The sequence below is a fragment of the Littorina saxatilis genome, linkage group LG1 (genome assembly GCF_037325665.1).
Source record: "Littorina saxatilis isolate snail1 linkage group LG1, US_GU_Lsax_2.0, whole genome shotgun sequence".
Lineage (NCBI taxonomy): Eukaryota > Metazoa > Mollusca > Gastropoda > Littorinimorpha > Littorinidae > Littorina > Littorina saxatilis.
Genome location: NC_090245.1, coordinates 24,679,171 through 24,692,770, shown reverse-complemented (window position 1 = coordinate 24,692,770; position 13,600 = coordinate 24,679,171). Strand labels below are relative to the sequence as shown.

The window sequence follows — 13,600 nt, the reverse complement described above, 5'->3', positions numbered from 1 at the left end:
CTTGATTTTAAGAACTTGTTTCGTATTAGGCAGAGTGCATAAAACACACTTGTCCCTGTCAAAAAACGTTTGGTGAGACACACTCAGACACTCACAGTCACACGCACTAACTTTTGCAAAAGAATGCGTGCAGAGTATTTTTTTTAGAAGATAACATAACTGATATTGTATAATAGTGGCACATGTAGTGTGATAATGTATTTAAGTGCAATGTGTTATTCATTGATATGTGTGTGATTGCACTGTAAATAATATGTTATTGTTTTTTCCCCCCAATGAGTGTACAGTGCGTAGAGTTGGGTTTAAACCTTAGATACACCCGCTTTATAAATATTATGCATTATTATTATCATATTAATGGAAAAATTGCTTTGATTTCAGAGACACATACGTTGAGAGAGAACCTGGTGAATCATCCAATGATCGTAATGACCGAGCCATTCGGCAAGCCACCAACTGGTACAGGCAACACATCCGTAATGTGGACATTGTTCTGCTCACAAATGACGCTGAAAACAAAACCAAAGCCACAAATGCTGGTCTTCAAGCTTTTACAGGTAGATCTTTGTTTTAATTTTGTTTTTCATCTGTGCTTTATTTTTCTTAGTCTATATTGTATAAATTTACTGAGGTCCTCCGGCCATGCCTTTGTAAATTGTTGGTTATTTGTGCAATTGACAGTTGAATTTTCTTTTACTGCCAAAGATAGATAAATGCAGAGTACTGCCAGAATTTGTTGTGCATTGTCTGACAATGGGACATCAGAAGTTTCTATTTACTCATCAAACAAAAAGATTTGAAGCTTGGGCGTGATACCATGTTGGATGCATCGAAAAAATGTTTATTTCTTATGTAAATTCCTATGAGTTAAAAATTAGCGATTATGAATGCCAGTGATTCTGCTTTTTGTGTGCAGTGTATGACTATATTAAAAGCCTGAAAGATGCCGGATCGCTTGTGGACAGACTTGCCAACCCACTGACTAAAGTAGTAAGTAAACTGTGTGTGTGTGTGTGTGTATGTGTGTGTGTGCGCCATTGCATGTACACTCATTTGTACTAGATTGTGCATGATTTTACATTTTGTCAGTGTTTACAGCTGGTTGTTCTATGAATGTATAGGTTGTTTTCTGATGCCAGACTCTGCTTGCTGTTTGGTTAAAATGACTTCATGCATTCATTTCTTTGATTATGCTTTATGTGGTGCAACCTTGCTGCATAATTAAACTTCTGTTGACTTCCTAGGTTAAATGGATTCCATAGTGTGTTTTCTTTTGCAGTCTATTCAAGGCAACAAAGTGCTGTTCCCAGAGCACTTGCATCTGTCAGATATTCAGCGAGGCATCAAATCTGGTCGCTATCACCAAGGAAACGTCCTGGCCAGTCGCGAGAACTATCTAGAGGCCAATGTCTCTGTGGGTGGCCTGGATAAAATGGTGAGAAGTTTGAACATCAGGAACCTGTAAACGAACATCATATTGCTGTACGACGGGCGCAGTGGTGTGGTGGTGAGACGTCGGCCTCCTAATCGGGAGGTCGTGAGTTCGAATCCCGGTCGCTGCCGCCTGGTGGGTTAAGAGTGGAGATTTTTCCGATCTCCCAGGTCAACTTATGTGCAGACCTGCTAGTAACTTAACCCCCTTCGTGTGTACACGCAAGCACAAGACCAAGTGCGCACGGAAAAGATCCTGTAATCCATGTCAGAGTCCGGTGGGTTATAGAAACACAAAAATACCCAGCATGCCTCCCCCGACTAATTCGGCGTAAGCTGCCTGAATAGCGGGGTAAAAACAGTCATACACGTAAAATTCCACTCGTGCTAAAAACATGAGTGAACGTGGAAGTCCCATGAACGAAGAAGAAGAAGATATTGCTGTACCAGTTGTTTAGAACGACATTGTTGGTTGAAAATTGAGAGTAAGCTCTTAGTTGGTTGATGTGAACGGCGAATGCAATCGCTTTTTCACCAGCCTTTTGTATTTTTTAATGAATCTTCTGGAAAGAAACTTAAAAGCAGCAGTAGACAAGGGCTGCTTCTGATTTATGTTGAACATCTCTTTGCCTCAAACACAAAGAAACAGAGCAATGGGGACAGAAATTGGGATTCTTCTAGATGGTATTTTAGTTTGGAGCGGGGCAAATCATGCAGCTTTATGAAAAAAGCTGTTTGCAAGTTTAAAAGTTGTCCTAATCAAAAAACAAGAAAGGTATGTTGGTGGAACATTATATTTATGACAAAACAAAACGTTACGGTCACTGATCTTCAACCCAGCGGTCTTGTAAGTGGACAGACAGACAAACACTTATAATACAGAAAATACGCTTATCTGACAAATTGTCCCAAAGCTCGTTCAATAGACACAAGCTGACTTAAGGTTTTTTTCCATCTGTTTCTGTGCGTGGCTTTCCATCTGTTTCTGTGCGTGGCTTTCCAGGTGTTCATCCAAGGAATGATCAACCTGAACCGTGCAGTGGACGGTGACATCGTTGCCATAGAGATGTTGCCGGAGAGTGAGTGGAGCTGTCCCTCTTCCCTGGTGCTGGTTGATCGGGAGGAGCGGCAGAAGGAGGAGGATGACCTCGATGAAAACGTGAGGATTTTCTTCCGTTGGTTGGCTCGTCTCCCTTTGGTTTTGTGGCTTTTATGATGGTTTTCAGTATTATATTGGAAGAAATCTAAAAATGCACAAAAAGATAATGGCAACCATACAGTTCAAATTTTATTTGTTTGACATATTTTAATTTTACAGCTGTAGCATTATCATAATCTCAAAGTTTTTGTTTGATTGATTTTTCTGACAGAATGATTGGTTTTTGTGCAAGCCAGTATTCATCCTTGTAAAGATAAAGACCCGTTTTAAAAATGACTGCAGTGGAACCCCCGTTTTAAAACCTTAGAAAAACTGAGAAAATCAGGTCTTAAAAAGGAGGGAGTCTTAAAATGGGGTTAAATGTACAAAGGCAATGAACAGAAAGTCTGAGAAAAGATTGACCTGAAAAGGGAAGGAGTCTTAAATTGGGGGGTCTTGAAGGGGGGGGGGGGGGTGTGTTCCACTATCGTACAATTTTTGTCTTTCCCCTCGCTCCCTGCATCTCTGTAGTCAGTGCTAACCCTCCATGCCGAGTGCATCTGCATAGTCTGACAGTTTGTTCATTTGTGTTTGTGTGTGTGTTATGGTTGTTCATAATGCTATACTTTTGTGGTGTGAATGTATTTGAATTGATGTGGAACTTTGCAGGAGAAAGAGGTGAAGAACCCCGTGCCAGAAGAGTTGCGACAGCCTACAGGTCGAGTGATTGGAATCATCAAACGCAAGTGGAGACAGTACTGTGGCATCTTGCAACCATCTCTACTGAAAGAGGTCACTGCAACACTCTACTTTTTTGTAATAAGAAGTGATCTTGGTCTTTGCGTTGACAGTCTTTTAAGAGACACAAGCCACTGGTTTCCAGCCAAAATTCTTCAGGAGTTTCTGCCTGGACCTGGGTTTCAGTAAGCTTGTTCTAGTCTGAGAGAGACTGATGAGAAAGAAAGAAGAGTTTTTGTACTGTTCTGTGTTCCAGTCAGGAGGTATGAGACACCTGCTGTTTCATCGCACTTTACTTGAAGATGGACTTCAACGTTGTGAACAGGCGTTTGGAACTACATGTATTTAGATTATCAGCTTTTGAACATGCTTAAATGTCTTACGGTTTCCAATACTTTGCTTAGGTAAGCTTTGACAGTTTTGAAGTAAATTTGTTGAATTCTCTTTCCAGGCGACCAGACACTTGTTCATAGCGGCAGAGAAGAAGATCCCAAAGATTCGCATTGAGACACGACAGGCAGAGAACTTGACAGGAAAACGGATCATCGTTGCCATTGACTCCTGGCCAAGGACTTCCAGATACCCTCTGGTGAACAATTAACACAAAATGATACCCAAAAAACACCCTGTACAAAATTTCAAAATTTCTTGAGCTATGGGCTAAATAGGACAGATGCAAAAGAAACAGAAATGACAATGATATTTGTTTTAGTGTGAATTGTCTCGTGTATTAATACTGGTGCTTAGTATCAACAACAAAATATGAGAAATGGAGTGTTTAACTTGTTAAGTACAAGTGCCTGTATGTTGCTGGGTATATCTTTCAAGTGTCAAAACACTGGCTGTAATTTCACTGGGTTTTTTTTTTTTGGGGTTTTTTTTTTGGGGGGGGGAGTTAGTGCTCTATTTTTTTGCTGTTTCCTTGAAAAGGACATCTTTCACTCAAAATAAACAATTATTAATTGAATAAATAAAACATTTAAAGGTGAATAAATAGAGAATTACATGTAATTTTACATTGCAATTGTCACGACAGGGCCACTTTGTGCGAGAGCTGGGAAACGTGGGAGAGAAAGACACAGAGAATGAAGTGTTGCTGCTGGAGCATGACGTTCCCCACAGCAACTTTTCACAGGCCGTTCTCAACTGTCTGCCGGAGATGCCGTGGACCATCACGGAAGAGGTGAATATTTATGATGTGTAGCCCTTGACTTTCAGCCATAAAAACCTGTTCCCGTTGTAAGTTTGATAGGACTTTTCAAGGAAACATACATTTAGTCTAATGTTTTCTTTCAGAAGAGAAGCTAGTTACTTCTGAGGAGTTTCTGTGTGGTAGCGCAGGACTTCACATTACTGTCTATTGCTTTCTCAAATATCAAAAGAATGCTAACTTTTGACTCAACAAACTTGCAGCGAATTGCGAAACAAAAAAGTGCAGCTAAGCAATGTTACTGATTCAGCCAAAAAAATTGTTTTAGGTTAAAGAGTCTGTCTCTAATTATTGACCTTTCGGGTGTTATCCATTTTGTTTTTCATGCAATTTTTACTACCCAAAGGCAGCTATTCACTCACTGATGTCATTAACTGAGAAAATGGACTCAGAAAACTATTATTATCTAATGTAATGCTTGTCCTGTGAACAACACACACAGAACTGCAGTGAATATGGAATGATAACATAATCACATATTTGAGGTCAGATAAAGTGACAGTGACTGTCATTACCCATGCTAGCCTATTTTTAAGTGATTTGGGTAACAAAAACATCATTGAAGGAATGGCGCCTAACTGGAAAGGTGTGACCATTACAACCAAAATGTTGCACCGTGTGATTTCCAGGATGAACAAAAGCGAACCAATCTACGTCACATAGACATCTGCAGTGTGGACCCCCCAGGGTGCACAGACATTGACGACGCCTTGCACTGCAGGCGTCTTGAGAATGGTAACTTGGAGGTGAGATTGCTAGCTGTGAACTTGTGTATTTCTTAGTGTGTATGACAGGGATTCACATTGACGCACAGCACAATTCATGCGTACAGTGGAACCCCCAATTATAATTACATATTCTTACGCCGAATCACATGATTTGCATTGACCCACTTCGATGCTTAGGTTATGATAAAAGCTACCCCGTCTAGGTATAAGGGGAGCAACCCCAACTAAAAAAGTGACTGCACCAGCATGACTGGCACCCTGGGTTACGTCCCATGTAGCACACTACGTCATCAATGGTGCTGGTCACGTGATACCCCTTCAATCGACTACTATCACTCAAGGGTGACGGTTGTGTTTGCTTTTGCTCTGGCTGGTTTTGTGTCTACGGCACCCACCGGCCTTGGCCCCCGTCTACTTCTTGCTGGCTTGCAGCTGGTGAGATCGTTCATTTTTTCTTGAATGTTTTATTGTTTCTGCTGTGAATTTCGCATGTCCGTTGGACTCTGAAGTTTTCAGCAGTTGTTTGGCTTCCTCACGGTCGCCATTTGCATTAGCACGTTGTCTGGCTTCTGTTGTTTTAGCCGGGTTCGGTCTATTAACGCTGTCGTAGCTTGCTTTGTAGCTGCCGTCGGTAGCTTTTACGTACGTGCTTATCTATTTGCTTGCTTGCTTCTGAAATGTTTGTGTCTGTACGGACTTTATTATTTTCAGACTTGTGGCTTCCTCCTTGGTCGCCATTTTTAGCTAGCATGTTGTTGTTATGTTGATTTTTCGTCCGTACTCGGACGCTTAACTCTTCGTATAGCTAGTTGTTTAGCTGCCTTTGGTAGCTCCTAAACTGGTTTTAGCTGCCCTCTTTGCTGGCTTCTGAAAGGTTGGCGTCCTTTCGGACTTTGCTAGTTTCAGTTGTTTGATTATTTTTCTCTTGGTGCTTACATGGCCGTTAATGAGAATTAGAGGGAGCTAAGGCCGAGGGTTAGGGCTTGGGCCCTGCTAAGCTCTATCCCTCAGCAGCCTCTTATTTTGAAGAACTCCGTTGTTGTTCATGTTGGCACAATTTTAGGCAATTTTTTACGTTGTTCTGTGCCGTTTTTTATGTTACGGACGATTGGCCGTCTGGCTCTCTGCCGTCCGTTTTGGCCTCTTAGGCTGTCGTTTTACGTCTGTTTCGGCTCCAGAGTCTAGGGCTCTGGGGTCTGCACTTATCTTTTGCTTATTTCCAGAAATAGATTCCCTCGTTCGCGAGGTTTGCCGCGGCGGACTTCGTCGCCAGCTCTGCCCCCCGCCTGGGGGTTAGGCGACGTTCTCTCCTTCAGACTCTGGGTCTTCTCCGGACCAGGCTGCTGTCCACCGCGATGTTTCTGGACGGTCCCTTGGGGATCTTCTTCTCCTCTTCCTGGCCGGCATTTGTTGCCTTCCGCTTGCGGTAGCGCAACAGTGCATGTCCCTCCGGGGATCCGGCCACTTCAAGGTTGGTGTCTGCAGCAGCCGTTTACGGCAGCTGCACTTCCGGTTTCCGGAATCGGATGTTCTCCTGCTAGTGAGCGACTTGCGTTCACGTCGGGTCAGAACCTCTCCGTACTCCAGCAGTCGGTTCCGACAGCTGGGCTTCCTGCTTTGGCAGGAAGTAGGGGTTCACCGTCTAGTGAGCGACTTGCGTTCACGTCCGGACCGAACCCCGCCTTACACCAGCAGTTGTACGCGACAGCTGGGCTTCCGGCTCCGGCCGGAAGCAGTGGTTCTTCCGCTCGTGCGCAGCCTGCTGTCACGTCCGGTGCGTCCCACATCTTACATCAGCAGTCGTCCGCGACAGCTGCTTCCGGCTCAGGCCGGAAGTAAAAGGCTCACTGGCTAGTGTTCGGACTACGTTCACGTCCGGTTTGAGCCTTGCCTTACGTCAGCAGTCGTCCGCGGCAGCTGCGCTTCCGGTTCCGGCCGGAAGTGTAGGTTCACCGGTAGTGCACAGGCTGCTGTCACGTCCGGTTCGGGCCTTACCCTACGTCAGCAGTCGTCAGCGTCAGCTGGGCTTCCGGTTCCGGCCGGAAGTGTAGGTTCACTGGTTAGTGCTCAGGTTGCTGTCACTTCTGGTTCGAGCCTTTACCTACTTCAGCAGTCGTCCGCGACAGCGCCGCTTCCGGTTACGGCCGGAAGCGTAGGTTCACTGGTTAGTGTACAGACTGCTGTCACGTCCGGTTTCGAGCCTTGCCCTACGGCAGCAGTCGTACGCGACGGCTGTGCTTCCAGTTCCGGCTGGAAGTATCGGTTCACTGGTTAGTGCACAGGCTACTGGCACGTTCAGTTCGAACCTTGCCTTACGGCGGTGGTCGTACGCGACCTCTGCGCTTCTGGCTGCGGACGGAAGTGTGAGCTCACCGGTTAGTGCACAGGCTGCTGTCACTTCTGGTTCGAGCTTGCCCTACTTCAGCTGTCGTCCGCGACAGCTTTGCGTCTGGTTCCGGCTGGAAGCGTAGGTTCACTGGTTAGTGCACAGACTATGGTCACGTTCGGTTTGAACCTTGCCTTATGTCGGCGATCGTGCGCGACCTCTGCGCTTCTGGCTCCGGCCGGAAGTGGGGGCTCACTGGATAGTGGACCTGCTATGGTCCCATCTGGTTTGAGTCTGGTTTTTTCGTCAGCAGTGCCCTTTGGGCTTGCAGGCTCCCTGCCTCAGGCGGATTAGCAGCTACCACACACTTCGGTAGTGGGTTCTGCCGTTCTCCTCACTTCCTGTGCCTTTGGTCTTCGACGCCTCTCATCCTCCTCTTAGTCAGGGGTGAAGTTTGGCCGTTGACCTGCAGGAAAGGGGCTTCAGGCTCCGGCCTTCCCAGCTTCGGGACATTAGCGGCTCAGAGGAGGTTGCCTTTGCCCAAGATGTCCCGGAATTTGCTGTCGTCTTTTGCCCCTCTGCGTGCACCTTTGCCGGTCACGCCGGAACTTCTTCTTTGGGGAACGTTTCGAGTCCCCTGCTCTCTGAGCAGACTCTCTTCCCCTCTGAGGAAGTGGGCAGACAGCTTTTGGAACTTGCTTCCATCTCGGAGACACTCCTTTACGGAGTTCTTTGCGCCCTTTACACTCAGTTAAGAGCAGGACGCAGGGGATGCTTTCTCCACCTTTGCTAGGGCGAATTTAGAACGGAGAAGGCCTTCCTCTCTGCACAATGCCCATACGGTCATGTACAGACGGGACTAATTGTTCCTCGCCCATTCCTAGTTTGTGAGGAATCAATGAGACACCCTTAGTTCTTCACCCTTGGTGGATGGGTCTCTCTTCGGCCTCCTGGCCTCTAAGGCCTCCTGGCCTTCAAGTCCTCCTGGTCTCTGAAGCCTCCTGGTCTCTTAGGCCTCCTGGCCCCCAAGGCCTCCTGGCCTCTAAGGCCTCCTGGCCTCCAAGGCCTCCTGGCCTCCTAGGCCTCCTGGCCTCTAAGGTCTCCTGGCTTCCAAGGCCTCCTGGCCTCTAAGGCCTCCATGTCTCCATGGCCTCCAAGGCCTCCTGGCCTCTTAGGCCTCCTGGCCTCTTAGGCCTCCTGGCCTCTAAGGTCTCCTGGCTTCCAAGGCCTCCTGGCCCCTTAGGCCTCCTGGTCTCCAAGGCATCCATGGCCTCCGGGCCTCTAAGGCCTCCTGGCCTCTAAGGTCTCCTGGCTTCCAAGGCCTCCCTGGCCTCCTGGCCTCCAAGGAGATAAAGATTTGTAGGGACCTTCAGGTCTCTTCTTTTGCTCTTCAAGCTTTGAAGCAGCAAAACGGGCTCTACCTAAGCAGACTCAGCTTTTTCAGGCTAAGTCCTCAGCTCAGGTTTATCCGGCATTAGGGCATCCGGGTTTTTTAGCCTCGGCTGGTACAACAGCCATTTCTTCCGTTGGTGGTGGTGGTTGTTGTTTGCTCTTTTGGACTCGGTCCTTGTGGGTCTTTCGCCGATTTAGACTCTGTCTTTCTCTAGCGATCGGACTTGTTCTGGTGTTTCGTCCAAACTTAAGGTTTACTTGAGTTGGCCTCGGAAGTTACATTCAGATTTTACTGAGTTTGCATTGGTTTTAGCAATGCATGGTGAGGGGTCATTCTTGTGGCCTATCACTTTTCTCAGCTTTATTGGCTAACCCTCCCCTTTCGGTGGAGGTCTAGTTAATTTCCTGGTTTCTTGGTGCGGGCTTTCAGCCCAGCATCTTTCAATCAATCAATCAATGAGTCTTATATCGCGCATATTCCGTGGGTACAGTTCTAGGCGCTCTGCAGTGATGCCGTGTGAGATGAAATTTTATACGGCCAGTAGATTGCAGCCATTTCGGCGCATATTTACCTTTCACGGCCTATTATTCCAAGTCACACGGGTATAGGTAGACAATTATTAACTGTGCCTAAGCAATTTTGCCAGGAAAGACCCTTTTGTCAATCGTGGGATCTTTAACGTGCACACCCAATGTAGTGATGGCAGGTCTACGGGCGTTCCGGCTCTCAGCCTTAGCTCGTGTAATAGTCTCCTGCCTGGCATGGGCGACTACGGTCTCCGTGTCTCTAGAATTTGTGTCTTCCTCTTCTCCCTCATCCTGCCATGAGGCGAGTCGGGTCGACTTCCGGTGGGGTGGGTTGCCTGTTAAGGTCACCCTTCTACCACTTGCATCTATTACGGACTCTTGCCTGTTGTGTTCCGTGTCTGATTCTCGGTTCTGAGGTATCAGACGTGTTTGGTTTTTCAGCCAGACTCAGGAATTTTCTGGGCTCGGTCGGCCGCGGAATTTACTTCGGGCCCTTCTTCTTGAGAACTCTCGTTCAGGGAGTCTTAAGGCTGGTTAGCTTCACAGTTTTCTGTTTTTCCTTTCCAGTCTCGTTTCTGTTTTGGGTTTTTGATTTTCTTTCATTTACCTACAAGCAGACTGCTTTGTGATCACTCTGACTTTAGTCATTTCGGTTAGAGTCTCCGGTCACATCAGGCTTTGGCCACCGCGTTCTCCGCTCTGCTGGCGGCTTACACTTTTCGTAGGCCGCTTCTTCCTCTGTTTACCTCCCTCTGTGCTTCTGCATGGACTGGTAGTGGACTTCTGGTGACCGTCTCTTCTGAGTTGTTTCTTTGAGTTTGACTCTGGTTTTTTGTACTCAGACGTCTCTCTCTCTTTCTAGGAAACAGGTCACTCCTCTCTGGAGCTGACCGTTATCTCTCCGGCCTTTCGGGCCTCTCTCCATGCCAAGGTTTTTTCTTTGGCATGATTGTCTTACGGTCCTGGGGAAGGTTGGTGCTTTTCATTTATGATCGGTCAACCTTACGCTTAGTCGTTTCCAGGGTTTTTGGCATTTCCTTCCAATAGTAAGGGGGGGGGGGGGGGGGGGCAGCTTGTCTGTCCCTCTACTCGGCTCGGGTTATTCAAGACTTGAGCCCCTTTCTGGGCTGTTTTTTATGGTTCAGGAGATGGGAAGAAGTGCTGAGCACAGCTTACGGGCTCTCTGATGCTGTCTTTCGCATTTTTTGCCTGAGCGGCATTGCGACTGTCATTTAGGTTGGTTCTCGGTCCTCGTTCTGTCTTTTGGCAGTGGGCCAGTTCCTGGCAAGGGTTTTAGAGTGAGCTAGATGTTTTCTTTCTCACCGGCTCTTTCCCTGATGTTTGGCAGTGGGCCAGTTTTTTGGCGAGGGATTCTCTTCCCCTCCGCCTTGGCGTAGCTATCGGCTATCTTTCCCCTAGGTTCAGCCCGAGCTCTTTTTCCAGGGCCTGGGCCTCCTCCTCGGCCGTTTTACGGTCTGGGAGGTTGGATGATGTCCTGCACACAGCTTACTGGTGCTCGGCTTTTGTCTTTATCAGTTTAATAGGGAGACATTGCTGCCTTGGGCCTCTTCCTTGGCCGTCTTGCGGTCCCACAGAATGAGCGAAGTTTTGAATACAGCTTATTGGCGATCAGACGATGTATTCATCAGCTTTTATCTGAGAGACATTGCTTCGCTCTGTAACGATGGATCAAGGTCCCTGCCTGCCTTGGTGGCAGCGGGCCAGTGCATTTCCAGAAATTGATGGTGAGTTTGAACTTTTTTGATCTTACCCACCGCCTGGTTGGAGTTATCTGCAAATCATGTGATTCGGCGTAAGAATATGTAATTATAATCGAAAATTTTTATCTAAATTTTGATTTGATTAATATACTTACCCGAATCACATGAGTAATTCCCTCCCTCCTGCCCCGCTCGATTTTTTCATGTTCTATTAGTCGATTGAAGGGGTATCACGTGACCAGCACCATTGATGACGTAGTGTGCTACATGGGACGTAACCCAGGGTGCCAGTCATGCTGGTGCAGTCACTTTTTGACTCACATGCGAAGCAAAAGTGAGTCTATGTACTCACCCGAGTCGTCCGTCCGTCCGTCCGTCCGTCCGTCCGGACGTCCGTCCGTCCGTCCGGACGTCCGTCCGTCCGTCCGGAAAACTTTAACGTTGGATATTTCTTGGACACTATTCAGTCTATCAGTACCAAATTTGGCAAGATGGTGTATGATGACAAGGCCCCAGAAAACATACATAGCATCTTGACCTTGCTTCAAGGTCAAGGTCGTAGGGGCCATAAATGTTGCCTAAAAAACAGCTATTTTTCACATTTTTCACATTTTCTCTGAAGTTTTTGAGATTCAATACCTCACCTATATATGATATATAGGGCAAAGTAAGCCCCATCTTTTGATACCAGTTTGGTTTACCTTGCTTCAAGGTCAAGGTCACAGGAGCTCTTCAAAGTTGGATTGTATACATATTTTGAAGTGACCTTGACCCTGAACTATGGAAGATAACTGTTTCAAACTTAAAAATTATGTGGGGCACATGTTATCCTTTCATCATGAGACACATTTGGTCACATATGATCAAGGTCAAGGTCACTTTGACCCTTATGAAATGTGACCAAAATAAGGTAGTGAACCACTAAAAGTGACCATATCTCATGGTAGAAAGAGCCAATAAGCACCATTGTACTTCCTATGTCTTGAATTAACAGCTTTGTGTTGCATGACCTTGGATGACCTTGACCTTGGGTCAAGGTCACATGTATTTTGGTAGGAAAAATGTGTAAAGCATGTGAGTCGTATGGGCTTTGCCCTTCTTGTTTAGTTGGGGTTGCTCCCCTTATACCTAGACGGGGTAGCTTTTATCATAACCTAAGCATCGAAGTGGGTCAATGCAAATCATGTGATTCGGGTAAGTATATTAATCAAATCAAAATTTAGATAAAAATTTTCGATTTAAGACTCTCCCCTTTTCTTCTTCTTCTTCTGCGTTCGATGCATATTATCGTGGAAGCGTAGACAGCCGATTTTCTCCCCACGCCAATTGGCTGCTGTCTTCCGTCTTCGGTGGTTGAGGTTCTTACTCAGGGTTGCCTCCTCCCCAAGAGTAGCTGCCTTGCTGGGCTGTCGAGTCCACTCGACCCGGGTTTGACGTCGAAGTTTTCCTTCTCGTAGCCTTTGCCTTTCCCAAGGCGCACACAAGGCAGTGCGGGTTTTGAGATCGGAGTTGTCCTTCTCCTAGATGAGCGACCATCCAAGGTTAACGAGCCCCATCTGCCCGAAGCAGCTGGTTTTAAGGCGCCAGTGACCCGCCTGCATCCCTTCTCCTGTTAGTCGAAGACAGGGCCCGCCACGTGAAGGCCAGGAGCTGGATTTGACTGTCAGAGGTGTTTGGAGACACGAAGCCATATGGAGCATTTCTTGGGAAGTAGGCGCTTATCTCTACTTCCACCCCGGCATAACAGTCCTTGGGCCCCTCTCCCCTTTTAAGCCCTTGGATTTTCAGATTTTCTGTTCATTTTTGAGCTTAAATGCGATTGACAATTCATGATTTAACATTCTTTTTATCTTTCTATTCATACCAGGAACGAATATAAACACTATTTCATAATAAAAATAATCAGTTTTGCCCTTCTCCTGAAAAACTGTTTAAAACGAGTTACGCAAAAATTCCACGACAACGTGAAGATGCTGCTAAATCTTTGTTTCTTATAAACTGTTGCTGTTTCAGGTGGGGGTACACATTGCTGATGTGAGTCACTTCATTCGGCCCAACACTCCCCTGGACAATGAGGCGGCCAGCAGGGGTACCACAGTGTACCTCTCTGATATGGTCAGTTTTTGAAAATATTTGATTACCTGGATTGATACTTGGTAAAGTTGCAGTCTGATTTTGGTGGGATAAACTGCTGGTGTGAACATCATACATGTATGTATTTTATCCCTTTTATGTTTTATGTTTTATGTGTGTCGTCCTATACAATTGTTGTTATAATCGTTACAGGCAGGGTGTGTTAAAGAAAATGTTCTATTTTTATGTGATATCTTAATGGACAATAAGTAGAGGTTACATGCCGAGTCTCAGTGATTATCAAAAATAATGGTC

At 46.3% G+C, this 13,600-nt stretch overlaps 1 protein-coding gene across 1 annotated transcript in view; it reads left to right on the top strand.

Moving 5' to 3' along the window:
• LOC138965264 (exosome complex exonuclease RRP44-like) overlaps window positions 1–13,600 on the top strand; it is a 33,384-nt gene that overhangs the window by 4,020 nt on the left and 15,764 nt on the right. Inside the window, exons 4-12 of the mRNA XM_070337388.1 lie at window positions 382–557; window positions 917–990; window positions 1,280–1,435; window positions 2,435–2,590; window positions 3,239–3,361; window positions 3,759–3,896; window positions 4,344–4,490; window positions 5,147–5,263; window positions 13,226–13,327. Coding sequence (XP_070193489.1) covers window positions 382–557; window positions 917–990; window positions 1,280–1,435; window positions 2,435–2,590; window positions 3,239–3,361; window positions 3,759–3,896; window positions 4,344–4,490; window positions 5,147–5,263; window positions 13,226–13,327 — 1,189 coding nt within the window. The remainder of the gene's footprint in view (window positions 1–381; window positions 558–916; window positions 991–1,279; window positions 1,436–2,434; window positions 2,591–3,238; window positions 3,362–3,758; window positions 3,897–4,343; window positions 4,491–5,146; window positions 5,264–13,225; window positions 13,328–13,600) is intronic.